This window comes from Astyanax mexicanus, chromosome 20, assembly GCF_023375975.1.
Source record: "Astyanax mexicanus isolate ESR-SI-001 chromosome 20, AstMex3_surface, whole genome shotgun sequence".
Taxonomy (NCBI): domain Eukaryota; kingdom Metazoa; phylum Chordata; class Actinopteri; order Characiformes; family Acestrorhamphidae; genus Astyanax; species Astyanax mexicanus.
In genome coordinates, this window is record NC_064427.1 from 7,639,235 (window position 1) to 7,657,033 (window position 17,799).

A 17,799-nucleotide genomic window follows, 5' to 3' on the forward strand; every position below is an offset into this window, starting at 1 on the left:
TTAAATGCTTCTCTGGCAAGCTGTTGTTGAGTTTCCGTCTGTTCTCGTTTTTCCGCCCGTTCTTGGGCTCCCTATCTCCCTACAGGGGTAGTGTATTGGACCGTGACCCTGATGACATGGGTTTAAGCCCGCCTAAGGAGCGGCGTGTGTTTTATTTATTTATTTTTTCTTTTTGTCTTGGGTTTACCTGCTTTGAGATAAACTGTTCTGCAATTCGGTTCAACAACCCTCTGGGCTGGAGAGCTACTAGTCTGTAGCACTCCATCCCATTACGCTTTTATTTTGTGGCCCTCCTTGGAATGGCTTGGAAAATATATGGCTGTATATATGTGAACCAACATATAATATGCATACACTGCCTGGCAAAAAAAAAAAAAAAAAGTTTCTCAAGACCTGTTGAGAATGGTCAAAGAAGCACATTAATGGCATGTATTACAATATTTTTATTATTATTACTATTATTATTTTTATTGTTTTTTATTTTTTTAGTTCATTTATGTGTTTGTATTTTTATTGTATTATGTAAAAGTTTTAGTTATGTTAGTTTTAGCTTATAATTTTATCTGTTTTTTGTTGTATTTTGATCTTAATTTCTTATGAATTACACCAAGTCTTATTATAATTATTTGTATTGTTTTTATTCTAGATCTATTTTTATTTTTATCTTTCTTTATCTTACTGTTGTTTTAAAATTATTAAATTTAGCTATTATTTTCTTTTTTATGTTAATCCCTGTATTTGTATTTGTATTTGTTCGGCTACATTGAAAATGAGGGTTGCCCTCAGTGTACTTCCGAGTCCAAATAAAGGTTGATTGATTGATTGATTGAATATTTTGTCCCCTAACTACTCAGGAAGAAAAAAATCTTTAAAATCTTAAGGAATGCTGCTTTAGGCTCTAAGCTGCACAAAAAACAACAACATTAAATTAAAACATAAAGAAGTTAAATAGACTGTGAAGTTTACCTCATTCTAATTGTGAATGTAATGTAAATTATTTTATTAGTAAAATAGTCTGTCAGCAGGTGATGATTAACCGAGTTCTCTCTCTGTCCCTCTCTCTTTCTCTCTCTTTCTCTCTCTTTTTCTCTCTCTCTGTGTCCCTTCAGCACTGCCAGTAACTCGAACCGGAGCACACCCACTTGCTCGCCCGTCCTCCGAAAACGCTCTCGCTCGCCCACCCCCCAGAGCCCTGAGGGAGAGAACATGGTGGAAAAGGGCTCCGATCACTCCTCCGATAAATCCCCCTCCACCCCCGAGCAGGCCGTCCAGCGCACCTACAACCAGTCCGTCCACACCAGCACCCGCAGCGGCGGCAAGAACTCCAAGGTCAGTGTCCACATACTACACACACAGACACACACACACACACACACAAAATACACACATATACAATCACACAGGGACAAAAAGTTTGAAATTATTATTATTATTTTGTTTGTTTTTTTTGCTGTTTTTTTTTAAGTTGCATATAATATAATGTAACCCAGTATTGTCAAGCATTGTTGACAACAAAGGGGACTTACTAAATTAATTATTAATTTACACTGTATAAGCATCTGCATCCTGTTACAATCCTGTTATTAATCTGTTATGAACTGTGTGTAAGCAGATATTAAAATCTTGAGGATTGGCTGATTAGACCCGTATAATATTATAATATTATAATAAAAAGTGCAGTGCAGTGTTCATAAAGCTATCAGGTATCTGAAATGAACATACACAAAATTCTCAGGACTGATTGGATTGAGTACAGGTTTATAACTTGGGCATTGGGCATGAATGGTTCTGTTTGGCTTTAGTACAGGATGGCTTGTACTTTGTTTGGCCTGATTTAAGTTGTGTATAGCTTGGCCAGTACCAGGTAGCACCATTTGGGCCTGAGTGGGTTGGGAACTGCTTGGCATGTGGCAGTTACGCTTGATCTAGTTCAGCTTGGCTGGTTGGCCAGTATGGGCACGTGTTGGCCAGTATGTTGGCCTGTACCATTACCAATTGGGCTTGGTTTGATAGGACAATGGTTGGCCAGTACCAGTTTGGCTTAATCTGATAGGATTAAGAAGAATGGCATGTACCAGTTAGGTGTGATTAAGTCATGTACAGCTTGGCCGGTACCAGTCTGGCCTGACCAGGTCAGGCAAAGCTTGGCTGGTACCAGTCGTCGCCTAAATGAGTTGGGTACTCTTTGGCCAGTATCATTCAGGTCTGATCAGGTTAGGTAGCTTTGTCAGCTACAGGTTGGACAGTACCAGTCAGGACAGACTGAGTTGCATACAGGTTGGCTACTACCAGTCAGGACTGATTGGGTTGGGTACAGGTTGGCTAGTACCAGTCAGGACTCACTGGGTTGGGTACAGGTTGGCTAGTACCAGTCAGGACTGATTGGGTTGGGTACAGGTTGGCTAGTACCAGTCAGGACTTGATTGGGTTGGGTACAGGTTGGCCAGTACCAGTCAGGACTGATTGGGTTGGGTACAGGTTGGCCAGTACCAGTCAGGACTTGATTGGGTTGGGTACAGGTTGGCCAGTACCAGTCAGGGCTGATTGGATTGGGTACAGGTTGGCCAGTACCAGTCAGGACTTGATTGGGTTGGGTACAGGTTGGCCAGTACCAGTCAGGACTTGATTGGGTTGGGTACAGGTTGGCCAGTACCAGTCAGGACTGATTGGATTGGGTACATGTTTGGTTGAATCTGATGGGATACAGAATAGCCAATACCTGTTAGATGTGATTTAGTCATGTACAGGTTGGCCGGTACCAATCTGGCCTGACCATTGGGTACAGGTTGGCCAGGTTGGATTGGGTACAGATTGGCCAGTCCCAGTCAGAACTGATTGGGTAGGGTACAAGTTGGCCAGTACTAGACAGTACCATTTGAATCTGAGCAGTTCGGGTACTTTTAGCTGATGCTCCCAAAAGGCCTAAAATGCTAGTGATAGGGGCATAGAGTTGCCCTTGCAAAGAAATTGATCTGTGGAACTTTGTGGATATTATAGCATCCATTCATGGATATTTTAATCAACAGCTGAAATTCATGCATTTCCACAGAATCAATTTTGCAATTTGTTTCCCTATCCTACATATTCATTTGTGTTTGTCAATCGAACTTAATTTCAAGAGGGCAAACTACCTTAATTTTAATTTCCGGAAAACTACCTTATCTGTGCACTTCCAAAATTCTCAGTACTTTGTTTTAAATGTCAGGACCCTGTACCAGCATATGTGAGGATTAACGTTTGAGGGACGCTAATTCTTGGTGTAAATCTTACACCATTGTAATATTTTATGTCGTTAATTTATTCATTTCTTGCGTTATTGTATTTTTATAGTTTTTTCTTTATGTGGCGTACTTGGTGAGGAGCAAAATAATAATTTAATTTCTTAATTTCTTAATTCTTGCAGATGCCAATAAACTCTTTTTGAATTTGGAATCTTGAATATATGCCCCATATCGCTCGCATTGTAAGCCTGTTGGGAGCATCAACTAAAAGCGTTGTATTTCAATATTCTGGGGGTAAAAATGGTGGTAAACTATTCAACTATAGATTGTACTTGTTATCATATTTCATTACACCCAAAGTCCATTTCACGCTGGAGTTCTCCTTTAAAAGTACTGTCAGCCAACAAGCTTGTTGGCATAGCCTTATGAACACTGCCGTAAATATATATTTTTTTAATGATTTTTTTTTTTAGTGATTTTTAACTTAACTTAAAGTATTGTTAATTAAATTCTATTCAATTTTCCGATGGGAAATTGACAGAGTTTAGAGTTTACAGGGTATTCTTACTTATTTATCTTACTAATGGATGTTATGGAATGATGTGATGTGATGGTGTAGTTCAGTTCCCCCGGGGAGAATTCCATGTTCCATTTAAAGGCATGACCATTCCACCATCATCAGCACCTCATGCACAATGAACACCACTTCACATATGTCACAGTGTCTCTCGTTCATATATTCCTCTCTCTCTTTCTCTCTCTTTTCTCTCTTTTTCTCTCTTTCTGTACTGGAATGTTTGTCACTGAAACTGTTTCAGCTCATTACTGCTTTTCTGTTCTGCTCAGTATTTGATTTTTTTGTCTTCGTGTTTTTTTTTTGTTTGTTTGTTTCCTGATTTCTTTGTTCTTCTCCTCATGCATGCTAGTCACACAAGAGACTTTCCAAAGTAAGCATCACACTTTTTCTGCTCTTTTTCTTCGCTGTGAGTGTGTCGTTATGCGCTGCGTGACTGATGCTCGCCCCTCCCCCACGCCCCCTGCATCCTAATCCAATCAACACTGTCCTTCCCTTGTCCACTAACCCTGACCCTTGACTTAATTACAGCTGTTCTGTTACAGCAGGGCTGTCACTACACACTGTTCTCTCTTTTATAATGCCTTTTATTCTCTTTTATTTATTTTTTAAGTAGATTTTAGTTGCACTTTCATTGAAGTCACTGTTTGTAATGTGTAAAAAGATGAGGAAAATGACTGGGCTTCCTCCATCCACCAGGAGGAGACACTGCACAACTCCCATGGCCAATAAAGTAGCTTAATACAAAAGCCAACATCTGTCCAGAGGGCTTTATAATTCTCAGATAAGACGCAGATGTGTCGCTGTGTCTTTGAGTTTGGACACTAATCTCATTTAATGTTTAATATTTTATTTCTAAATTAAATTATTTGATTAGATTAAATGATTAAATATAACGTTAAGGATTATACTTTCTGTAGTAATATGTACTCATAATATGGTCAGGATGTGTGATCAGATATTAAAGAAACATGCTAAGTTTAAGCACTGGCAGCTTAACCTTGTCAGCAGAGCTTAAGCCAGTATTTTCTTATTTGAACTGTTCAGTACGTCACAGAAATCTGTGTGGGTTGTGGCCTCCAAATCTGCCAACCACCATTCCTCCAGTCCCGTTTCCACACTTCAACAGTTGCTAAAGCCATGGAAATGGACGAGCTACCTATTTTTTATTTATTTTTTATTTTTTTGCTGAACAGGTAATCACTGAGCTTCAGTAAGGTTGCTAACCATAGCTGGGTGTAATTAACCACCACCACTAGCAAAGTAGTAGAGATGGCCATTTTGGACTTTAAAACGTTATATATGTTATATGGGAAAAAAAATAAGATACAAAATAAAAAACGATGAGTTTCTTTTATTTTACAAAATTTAAAACCTCTAGAATATAATCAAGAGGAAGATGGATGATCACAAGCCATCAAACCAAACTGAACTGCTTGAATTATTTCTACCAGGAGTAAAAGCATAACGTTATCCAAAAGCAGTGTGTACGACTGGTGGAGGAGAGCATGCAGAGATGCATGAAAACCGTGATTAAAACCAGGGTTATTCCACCAAATATTGATGTCTGAACTCTTAAAACTTTATGAATATGAAATTGTTATCTTTGCATTTTTTGAGGTCTGATTATTCTGTAAATCCTATAAACTTTATTTCACTTTTTCAATATCACTGTTTTCTTCTGCTATTTGATATATATTTAACTGAAATTGCTGATCTGAACAAGAAATGATTTACTACATAAAGAAAAATCATGAAAATTATCAGGGGTGCCCAAACCTTTTTCATACCACTGTATATAGAGATAAAAAAAAATAAAAATCTGTGTACTTCCCCTTTATGTCTGAAGACCAAAAATCAGGACCTACAGCCTAATTAAAGTGTTAAAAATGAAGTGAATCAAGCTGAAAAATATCATTTTGTAACAGGTAATCAATTTGTTTTATTTGTCATCATTCCTCAACAGTTGATCACGTTTAATTTATGAATTGTGACAGCCCTTTGTAACAGAAGTGGATAAATTTAAATTTAAGTTTGAGTAGAAGTTTAGAATTGACCCCCATGCCCTTGCCTGCCCCCCCCCCCCCCCCCCCCCACACTTTCCTCAACCTCAGACTATTGGATATTTGCTGATATTTGCTCATCCTTTCATCCTCTTACAGTTCAATACTACAGTACCCTCTAGACCTCTGTTTCTAACGCTAATGTGTTCCATTGAGGTCATTATCAGATTCCATTTGCACTCATCTGGTCAGATCAAACTTGAAAAAAACAAAACAAAAAAAAAAAACACTTCCCCCGCAAAAGTTAATGCATCCTAATAACGTATCCGTCAGTATCTGCTGCTCGCGATGCATTTGCTTCTACACTACACTAATGATGTTTAACTGTTTGTTCTGGCCACTTTATCAGAAACCCCTCCTTGCCGCTGTTGAGTAAGAGGGTTATTATGAGAATCCTGTGCCTTTTTTTAATCAATCAACCTTTATTTTGACTCGGAATTGCCCTACAGTAAGGATAACCCTCTTTTTTAATGTAGCCGAGCATTTATAATAATAATAATAATAATAATAATAATAATAATAATAATAATAATAATAATAGCTAAATGTAGTCATTTTATAATAACAGTAAATAAAAGATAAAAATGGATAAAAAATACAAATATAAAATTAGAATAAAAAAGAATAGTAATTATAATAAAGCTTTGTTTAATTGATAAGAAATTAAAGAATTGATAAGATCAAAAGAAGATAAGATTAATACAACAAACAAATAATTAAAATTAAGCTAAAACTAACTTTTACATAATACAAAAACAATACAATAAATAAATGAACTAAAAAATAAAATAAATAATAATAAAAATAATAATAGTAATACTAATAAATGAAAATTAAAATAAGTAAAAAACTATAGTACAAAACTATTTAAAGAAATAAATAAGGAAGCAGATAAAAAGGAAATAAAGAACTAAGAGAAGAACTAAGTTAAGAATATTTAATATACCAACTTTTGCATACACCAAACTTTTGATCATCATACCTTTAAAAAAAAAAAAAAAGTCTTTGTTTTTTTTTTACAGTCACTGACTTGTACCATTGATGCCTTCAAGTCTTTGTCTGTCACTCAGGGTTGTTTCTTTACCTCATCAATGAGTCTCTGTTTGTTGCTGTGTTAAAACAAGCTACGTGGGATGAACCGCTAGCTGATAGCGCCCTGGGTTACCGGAACACACAGTGTTCCTCAATCTAGCGCTATCGGGCAGCATTTACGTCCCACTAGCGCTGTGGTTAGCGGCCAACGCTAATGCTAATGCTAATGCTGCTGCACCCAGCCTTAGTGCTGGAGAAACTTTACTGAAAACTCACTCTAGAAACAATATTGGAAATCTCAGCTTACTGTAAATAAACGGAAGCGCTTTACTCACCCAAATAAACTAATTACAGTTTAGTTTACTTAGGAGCTCACTTCGTAGTAGACATCCTTACTAGTGTCTCTTAATGTACCTTATGTATGAAAATAGACCAGAAAATAGATGTTCATTGATAGTGCGCCTTATAATCCTTATAATATATATAAGCCTTATAATAAGGAAAAAAAAAAAATGTCCTAAAACACACACACACACACACACACAGTGATTTATAGAGGTGGATGGAGGTTGGTTGCCCCGCCCCCCCCTCACTGCGTCTGTGCATCTGATTGGTGCAGCCTCAGTGGTGTGTGCGTAGCGAAGCTGTGACTGTGGTCCCGGAGGACACAAGCCAAAAAATGGGTCTCACGTGATCCTCGCTGCTGCTCTGCTCACAGTCCACACGTGAGCACTGCTGAGGCTGCTGTACACACACACACACACACACATACACACGTTCATGCTGAATAAATGTAGCTACAGGACAGCTTTACTGTTTCACTGACCTCTAATTATTATTCTGTGTGAGTGTGTTGAGCTATCGGGCACGTCTGAGGGAATCGGACTAATTCACACTGAAGAGTGGGCTGGACATTTGCATTATGGGGGCGGGGGGGAGTCTTCAGCATTATTAAGCCAATCATTAAGGACATTAACTGACCGGTGGGTTTAATAAGGCAGGAAGGACCCTTATATAAGACTTTTATGACATCGGACATACAGTACCAGTCAAAAGCTTGGGCACATCTTATACTCAGTAGTTATTTTATTATTTAAAAATGTTCTGCATGGAAGATTAATACTTAAGTTATCCAAACTATGAAGAAAAACATATGGAATTATTGTTAGTTGTTAACAGAAAAAGTGTTAAACAAACAGAATATGTTTTATATACTCTTGCTTAGATCAGACAGCTTTGCACATCTTGGCTGGATTTTCTCAGTCAGCTTTATGAGGTAGAGTCACCTGGAATTCAGGCTTTCAGTTAACAGCTGTGCTGAACTCGTCAAGAGTTAATTACTTGAATTTCTTGCCCTCTTAATAAAGTGTTTGAGAGCATCAGGTGTAAAGTTATAAAGAGGTAGAGTTACAGGTAAACAGCGCACAGTGAATATTTGAGTAATGTTCTAATCTATATTATGGCAAGAACTACTCGACTTAATTAAGGGTAAAAAAAATACTTTAAGTGAAATTTGAAATTAATTTCAAGAACTTATATACTCAAGTCCAGTCAAAAACACCATCAAACGTTGAAAAAAGGGCTCTAAGTGGTCAAGTGATCAGCTTCTGGAGACCTAAGAGAGAGCACAACTTGCCTTGCTCTTTCTGGGTGGGTAGATGGCGCTCTTTCCCCTCATTACTCCAAAAGGTGATGTCGATCAGCACAAGGCTGCGTCTGTGAGCTGATGTATCAGAACCGAGTCGCTGCTCTTTTCTCAGAGCGTTAGCTCTGTGATGCTACTCTGCAATGATGCATCAGCAGCAGTTCAAAAAGAGTATGTGATGACATGACTTCACATTGGTCGGAGGAGGTGTGTGCTAGTCTTTGCCCTCCTAATGTTGGGGCATCACTAGTGATAGGGGGAGTCCTAACGAGTGGGTTGGGTGCTTGGACTCGTAAATTGGGGAGAAAATGGGATAAATGGGAAACAAATTGAAAAAAAAAAAAAAAGATGAAACTGGCTCTCATCAGGACCTCCCCAGGAAAGGAAGGCCAAAAGTTACCTTTGTTAACACTGTTCATTCATAGTCTGGATGACTTCAGTATTCATTTACAATGTAAGAAAAAAAAAGAAAAATAAGAAAGATAACTTATCGACTGGGTTTCGATACATCAGCTCACAGACGCAGCCTTGTGTTGATCGACATCACCCTAGAAGTGATGTGGGGAAAGAGCGCCATCTACCCACCCAGAGAGAGCAAGGCCAATTGTGCTCTCTCAGGGCTCTGGCAGCTGATGGCAAGCTGCATGACTGGGATTGGAACCAGCAATCTCTGATCACAGTGGCAGTGCTATAGACTGCTGGACCACTTTGTTCCCTTTATTTGTTGATACTAAAACAAACCGTTCCTGGAAAGTTCCTGGAATCCGTCTTTAAGATTCTAAATATTCAAATATAATGCATGACAAGTAATTACTATGTTATTACATGATTACTAATGTGCTATTACACCATTATTATTATTATACAATTTTATGAAAACTAGATCCATGTAAGTCATCATAAATGTTGTTAATGTCAAGTGTTATGAAAGGCTTATAACACCACTCATCAGTAAAGTGACTCCCAGCATATTCTCAGCTGTCCACAACATAAAATACATATAGGGTGATTCTCATGAAGCTGCAGGGAACATGTCCATGACAATTTTTTAAAAATCAATACTTAATTCATAAAAACTCTGATATTGTGTGTAAAGTGAATAGAGAGTACTGTATGGATCAATTGTTTTCATAATCATATAAAATTATGTTTATATAAATTAAATAAAAAATATATGGAAATTCTCATTACCGTTATGTGTCCGTATCCCTTCTTTCTAATTTTAAGTTAAACCATATTAAAAGTACTAAACACATCAAATCAATAAAATAGGGTAAAGTCATATAAAATATCTATATTTATACATGATATAAACATTTTTTGTGTTGAACAAAAAAATTTACTTGATTTTAAACAAAATATCTGTGTCCGAACTATTTTTTTCTCATTACCGTTTCATGATTTTACCCCCCTATAAAAATTACACTGTGCCTTTAAATTGATCAGCTATCCCATGATGCATCACTTCAGAGACAAGCTTCAAAATGGAGATAAGGTCAGTTGGTCACTCTTCTCTCCCTTTGAGAAATCTGTGTTAATATTGCTAAAACTGTCCTCAGTTACACTGTCTATTATCATTACCGTTATGGTTTAATACTCATTACTTAAAAATATATAAAAATAAATTATTTCATGAATATTATCACAATATAAGGCTTTGACATCTGGCAAAGTTATAGGTTGTTAGCATATTAGCATTTTAAGTTATTTGTGAAATTAGCCAAGAGCATCTCATTACCGTTACTCAATATTCTCATTACCATGCATTGTGAGGGCCATAACTGTAATAAGAACCATTGAGCTGGTAATGAGATTCTTATTTAAGACTGCTAAAAGAGTAATTTAACAGAGTTTATTTGATCATTTATGGTAATTCATTATATATATACATATATATATATACATATATATGTATATATATATATATATATATATATATATATATATATATATCATTTTTGGTAATTATAAATATATATATGTGTATATATATATATATATATATATATATATATATATATATATATATATATATATAACAATGTCATTGATGTTTATACTCTTTTGATTAGTCTAATGATTATATTCATTTTTTGAAGACTGACAGAGATTGAACGCAAGAAGGCAGCAGAGCTTGTTTTTCTGGTTCCATGGTTTGTTATACAATTGCCTGAACCCTTGTGTGCTGTTCATATTTTTGTTACTCGTTTACTTTGTTACTTGTATTTAATTCAGCAAAATTAAGCAATTTTACATTAAAATGCTTTACACATGCTTTCTTCACCTAAATTGCAAGCAATATAAACAGCTTACATGGTTAATATTTGCCCTTTACCTTTCTTATGTTACATTTCTTTCAAAAAGTGCTACTCTTTTTTTTTACTAGTTTTTTTTATAAAATGTAAAAGAAAATGAATTAAACTCAAGATATGAGAAGAAAATTTGTTTAGTTTCAAATTTATAAATGTAAATATGTGTACAGTGTGTGTTTATCAAAAATGTGTTTTTATGTATGTTTTTCACAAAAAAATGAGCCAATGCCAATGAGTTTGAGTTAGAAAAAATATTTTTTCAGTTTCATTTGATGAAAAATGAAAACGGGTCCCACAGACCCGAACACCACACAAGGGTTAACTAAGTTTCATTACCGTTACATTTATTCTCATTACCGTTTAATTGTGTTCTCATTACCGTTATGGATCTAAAATGTTAATTTTAAATGGAATTTGTTGTGGAAATATGAAATTAATCATCAAAAAAAGTTTTGAACCGTTGATCTAGCTTCGTCATTTACTGTAACGGTAATGAGAATTATTCTGGATCATATCAGATTCAAATGATAATAAAATTCCATTTTAAAAAAAAATATATGAAAAAATAATCAATATAGTAAAATACACATTCTATTTTAGCTTCTCAAAAAAAAAATGCTGCAATGAGGTGAAAAACTTTTTTATGTTAATGTGAAGGTCTTCGTGAGAATCACCCTATAATCTTCATTCCCTGATCTTCTCTAAGAGTTCCAGACCTGCTGTCTCTTTTTCCAGACCTACTGTCTGTTTTTAAAGATCCTTTGTTCTTATGTTCACCACTTATTTCACTTTTTGCTTTAAATAATTCCCCTTTACAGATTAAACCTGATTAAATTAAGCAGTTCGTTTTTGATTGTGTGGTTTTCCCACGAAACTTCCCATCGTTTCTTTATTGCTGCAAGATATAACGGATGCACACCTGTGCAACAGCCGCAGCTCCACTGTGGATTTTAAATGAAAGACAGCCCTCTAGTGGACATTTGTTATATGAGCAATATCATTCCAGAAAAGATAAACAACAGCTGATCAAAGATTGGAAATATCTGCACATAAAATTGAACAATGAACAGAAGTGGAACCATCAAACCAACGAATTATCATATAGAATTTCTAATAATCAATGTTAAAATGAACCTTTTATCAAAATATGGCTTTTTAACGTCTTTATGCACTTGTGTTTGTTGCATTAAACCAGATAGATATTCCGCAAACAGAATTTTATGATTGCTTGTAAGTTATATAGTTAGTTCTTCTTAAGACTTAAGCTTTTAATAGTGAATATTTCGATGCAATATTGTCAAAATTTAATTTTATCCAAACAGACTTTACAGTAACTTGCAAACAACTTTTTTTTTTTTTTTTTTTTTTTTTTTTTTTTTTTTTTTATAAACATTTTGTCACCTTACAACCACAAAGGTAAATGTATTTTATTGAGATTTTAAGTGATATATCAACACAAAATAGCACATAATAGCACTCCAGATCACTTACATGTGTGAATGTGAACCGTCAATATAGCCAAATCGGATCTGAGCAAAAAAAAAATCCGATCTGAGCAATGTGGCTTGTTATGTGCACTTTTTTTTTTTTTTTTTTTTTTTTTTTTTTACGATTTTTGTGCATTTAAATTTTATTCGTTAAAGATATTAAAGCTATACAGGAACACATGCAGAATTATTCTGTAAACAAAAAAGTGTTACACGAACCAGAATATGTTTTATACTTTAAATCCCAGGAATTTAATCTCTGGAACAGTTTTTTTTTTCAGAGTCTTGAAGGAAGGAGTTTCTGGAGGTGCTGAACAGTAGTTGCTGCTTTTCCAGCTCCAGCTCATCCCAATTAAATCACCTCAAATCACCATCTCAGTTCATCAGGTTCATATCAGGGGATTGTGGAGGACAAAACCATTTTTATGTTTTACTGTTTACTATATTATTACACCCGTATATGTCCCTTAACCCTCCTGTTGTGTTACAGGTCAAATTGACCTGTTTTAAAGTAAAAAAAATATATATATATATATATATATATATATATATTTTTTTTTTTTACTTATATAAAAAATATATATAAAAGTATTTTTTTTTTAAATATGAAACTTCTTCTGCTTGCTTTAATTAGTATAATCAACATATAATATCAAAATGATTCATCTCACATATTTGCAACTACCCCCTGCTAAAACTTAAACTAAATCAAAATTGCAATGTTATGTTTCAATGGTATGTAAAACTACTGTGTTTTATATGTTGGTCTTTCTGAAGTAATAATAATAATAATAATAATTATTATTATTATTATTGTTTTTATTATTATTATTATTATTATTATTTTATTGTATTATTATTTTTTTTTTTAAACAGTGAATTAACCTAATTGAACCTTTACCTGTTAGAGGTAAGGAACACCATTGCATTATAAATATTGAGATTAGAATAATTAGAATATGGAGTTATTAATGAAATATTTACACTTTTTTTTTTTTTTTAATTTTTATTTAATTTTTTTTTTTTTTTTTTTTTCAGACATCTTTTGGATAATTAAACATGCACCGGATCAAATTGACCTGGGAACAACATTGCTGTTCCCGACAAATGATTATAACAAGAGTGTCTTAAATTTTAATCTACAATGTAGAAAATAATTGAAAAAAATAAAAACATTGCATGAGTTTTGTCTAAACTTTTGACTGGTACAGTATTACTTTATACAGTACATTTGTGGGATTTCATTAAAATAATGTGAACAATAAGCAATTGTCAAATAAGTTGCATAGAAACTGGGAAAACCATGAAAGAACGCACAAAAAGCAGTGATTATCCCATAATATGCAAAATCTCAGGTGTAAAAACTCGTATTAACTTGTATTATCTCTTCTTTAGTTTGACCCTGTATCTTTATGATTTGAACCCCCTTAGCTTTCTCCTGCTGCCGCTTCTGCCACTCAGATTTATGGCTTACTGAACTTAGCATCAGTGTGTGATTGTTTGTGTGTGTGTACACGTGTGATTGAAATGCTTAATATTCCCCATATGCTGCATTATAATGATCAAGATCATTTTTATAACCTTGCATTCACACAGGTATAACTGCAGATTTGGTGTGTTACTCAGATACTGAGCTGTTAAGATGTTGGATTGTTGTCTAACCAGCTTGTTGCTTCTGTTTTCTTCCACCCCTCGCTGGTTTCGGATCCCCAACAAAACAGAAAAGTCAAAGCTGGTACAACGTAAGTCATACTTTTCTTCTTTTCTCTCTTAACCTCACTTTGTATGGTTAATACTTCTGATGCATTTTGATACCATAATGAAATTATGTTAGGAGCAATTTAGACTTTGTAGTGTAAGTCTTTAAATGTTCTTCTGGGTTCTGGCTTTTTTTCGTGACCTCTTGGATGAGTTGCCCATGCCCTTTTGGAATTGTTTTGGTCGGCCGGCCACTCCTGGGAAGGTTCACCAGTTAGGAGCATTTGGAGAATTCAACATTAAGCCGATACACTTATAATATATATAAAGTCAGAATTCACCAAATCTATTTGCCTTCTAAATATTTTTTTTTGTTTTTGCTTTTTGATTGTACTGATATTTTTCTGATTATCAAAAAAACTTAAATTCCAGACAAAGATAACTTGAGTAAATATAATATTAGTTAGGGGTGGGCAATATGGCTCTAAAATAATATCACAATATTTCAGGGTATTTTTGCGATAATGATATACTTGGCGATATAGGAAAACTAAAATAATTCATTAATTTCAGGAATATAGTATAATAGTATAACAGCATAATCATAATGTGGCAAAATAAATAATATAGCATAAAATAATATAATGCAGCAAATAATATTGTAGAATATCTAGTGCATGCATATAAACTGCAAACTAAAACAATGATACAATAAATACACCTAAAGCTTCACAGTAAATAATAGACTACTTTTAAGACAGAACAGCCCTATTATCACGATATGGATTTTTAATATCATGATATTTGTGTGTCACGATATATTGTATACGATATAATATTGCCCACCCCTAATATTAGTAAAAAATAATAATATTGGAGGGTTTTCGAGCATTTCAAGCACTTTTTTCAGATGCACTTTTTGTGAACATCTACAAAAAATACAATTTTTTGCACATTGATTTCATTCATCATATCGAATTATACATTTAGAATTCTGTGAGTCATCACACTCTTAGATTTATTATCATACTGTAAGTGATGAAATGTTAGAATTTTATTGTTTGGTGAACAGATGCCCACTGTCAGCGTGTGAATGAACAGTCAGTGAGCATTGTCCAGTAGAGTTTTCTCATGAGAACATGAACAATAATGTGTGGTGAATGTTACGAGGGAGTGGAAATGCCTTGCTGATGTTTTGTCAACTTCAGTATCTCAGGCCCGGCCTCAGTTCTGTCTCAGACGATAAGCAGCGAGAGCTGGGGGAAGCTGGATTGTTGAGGGAATGACCGCTCGGCCTGCTGTTCGCCCTACATGGACTGAAGGCCTAATGCAGTTCACTTGAGTTCACCAGTCATTACATATGTCTTTTAGATAGTTATAATAGTGATTTTTCACTTTTTAGACTTATTATATACACCACAAATGATGTTGTATAAAGGTGTTTTCACACCTGTATTTTTGGATCAGTTGATGATTTAGTTTTTCTTGGAGTGTTTCTCCCTCTCTTTGGTTTGTTTTTAGACAAGCATAAACTTAAAAGCACCAAAATTCATACCAATAAACCACACAAGCACATTGTCATTGTATACATAGAATAAGAGACCACTTAAAACGGTGAGTTCCTTTGATTTAACCAAATCGAAAACCTCTGGATGATCACAAGCCATCAAATCAGTGTGTAAGACTGGTGGAGGAGAACATCCCAAGATGCGTGAAAACCAAATATTGATTTCTGAACTCTTAATACTTTATGAATATGAACTTTTTTTCTTTGCATTATTGTCTATCATTTATCTGCAGATAAATGCTCTAAATGACAATATTTTATTTGGAATTTGGTAGAAATGTCTGTAGTTTTTTAAATAAAACAACAATGTTTATTGTACTCAAACATATACCTATGAATAGCAAAATCAGAGAAACTGATTCAAGTTTCAAGAGAAACTGAAGTTGTCTCTTTATTTTTTCCAGAGTTGCACAATTTCACAATAATAAATGAATACTTAAATAAACATGAAACAAATTTTCTGAAGAAAATAAGCCAAAACATTTTTTAAATACTTCTTAGAATTGATTTCAGTCGTAAAAATTAGCATCCTGTTCCATTAAGTAAGTGATCTATATACTTTCCGAACTATACGTTGGAAAGAATTATATTATATGGTATTAGACATGTGTACAACAAATTGCCCCTCCACTGCAGACCTCGTGTTATAAACGTGGATAGTGGACAGTGCATAAACACAGTGTTCAAAACCTCCAGCAGCACTGCTGTGTCTGATCCATTCTATGACTCACCACCTAAATACTACTGTAATACCTGCTCCGCGGTGGTCCTGTAGGGTCTTGATCTTTGAAGAACAGGGTGAAAAAAGAGTAATAGAGTATGAAAAAAGTAAAGAGGTCAGTTTTGCATGTGCTGTTTGGAAGAATGGAACAAATTGAATTGTGTTGTGGGAGAAAGCTGTGTTGATTGCAGTGGCGTGTTGTGTTGGTTGTGGGTTAGGCTGCCTAAATCAACAGCGACAGGGCTGCCAGTTCATATCCTGTTTATGAAAATCAGCAGGAAATAGGGCCGCTTGGACGTCAGCTGTAGCCGTTGTTGATACACACTTGTAACACTATTATAGAAATATTTATTTAGGGAAATGACCCCTTTGAAACAGAGCAATTCATATTTGGTTGTGCATAAAAATGTTAAATACGACTAAATAAGGACTTAAAGGATTTGGGTAGATCCCATACAACACTGTTGTTGGTTGCAAAGACATTTATGATTTATGCGATGACATATTTCCTACAATGTTAAAAGTAAAAGTCACTTGAAGAGCTTTTTTTTTTAGTCTTCTTCACTTTGTAAGAACCCCTTAATGTGATTTGTGAAGCTTCTCAAAGCATTTTGAGCTTTCTTCAAGATTCCTCAATGTACCATAGGGGGTTTCTCCACAGTATCAAATTAAAGAACCCCTCCCCTAAAGGTTCCTCATGGAACGTATACTAACATTAAGATTTGGTTTGGTTTAAAAAAGTGGTTAAAGCATGGCAGGTTCATGGGTGTCCAAAGCTCATTGATGAGATCCGAGTTCCATAAAGGTCCTACTTACAACTTCAAGGACTTAAAAGATTTGGGTAGATCACACCCAGCACTTTTGGTGGATGAAAAGACAATCAAGTGAGGACTTATTAACTTTACTTTTAAAAGTATACGTCCCTTGAAGAGCTGTTTTGGTCTTCTTCAGTTTGAAACGATGCAAGAACCCCTTAATGTGATTTGTGAATCCTCCAAGAAAACTTAAGGTGATTATTGAATCAACCTTTTTTTTTTTTATTAGAAGAAAAAGTTTCATGACGGTACCTGAAAGCATGTTAAGCTTCCTTGAAGGCTCCTCAAAGCACCTTAAGTATTTTTTAATGGTTCTCCACAGTTTAACATTGAAGAACCCATAAAAGTTCCTCATGGAACTTACAGTAGCATGAAAAAGTATTTCTTTTGTCAAACTTACATTTTTCAGATTATCAAACAAACTGTAATATCAGACAAATATTACCTGAGTAAATATAAAAATCACTTTTTACATGATGAAAAATAACTATCCAAACCAGTCTGGCCCTATGTGAAAAATAGTTTGCCCCCCATAAACTAACTGGGATTAATCACACTTTTTGGAAAGATGAGTTTAATTTAAATACTAACCACAACCAGACCTGATTACTGCCATACCTGTAGAATCAAGAAATCACTTAAATAGAGCCTGTCTGACAACATG

General features: G+C 34.7%; 1 protein-coding gene across 6 annotated transcripts in view; it reads left to right on the forward strand.

The window, feature by feature from the left end:
• Nucleotides 1-17,799, forward strand: part of gramd1ba (GRAM domain containing 1Ba) — a 131,844-nt gene that overhangs the window by 81,798 nt on the left and 32,247 nt on the right. For 5 of the 6 annotated variants that reach the window (XM_022681024.2, XM_049468405.1, XM_049468402.1 and 2 more), the window contains 3 exons: nt 1,110-1,329; nt 4,148-4,168; nt 14,056-14,076. In XM_022681024.2, coding sequence (XP_022536745.2) covers nt 1,110-1,329; nt 4,148-4,168; nt 14,056-14,076 — 262 coding nt within the window. The remainder of the gene's footprint in view (nt 1-1,109; nt 1,330-4,147; nt 4,169-14,055; nt 14,077-17,799) is intronic. The other variant, XM_022681026.2, reaches the window with a different exon arrangement.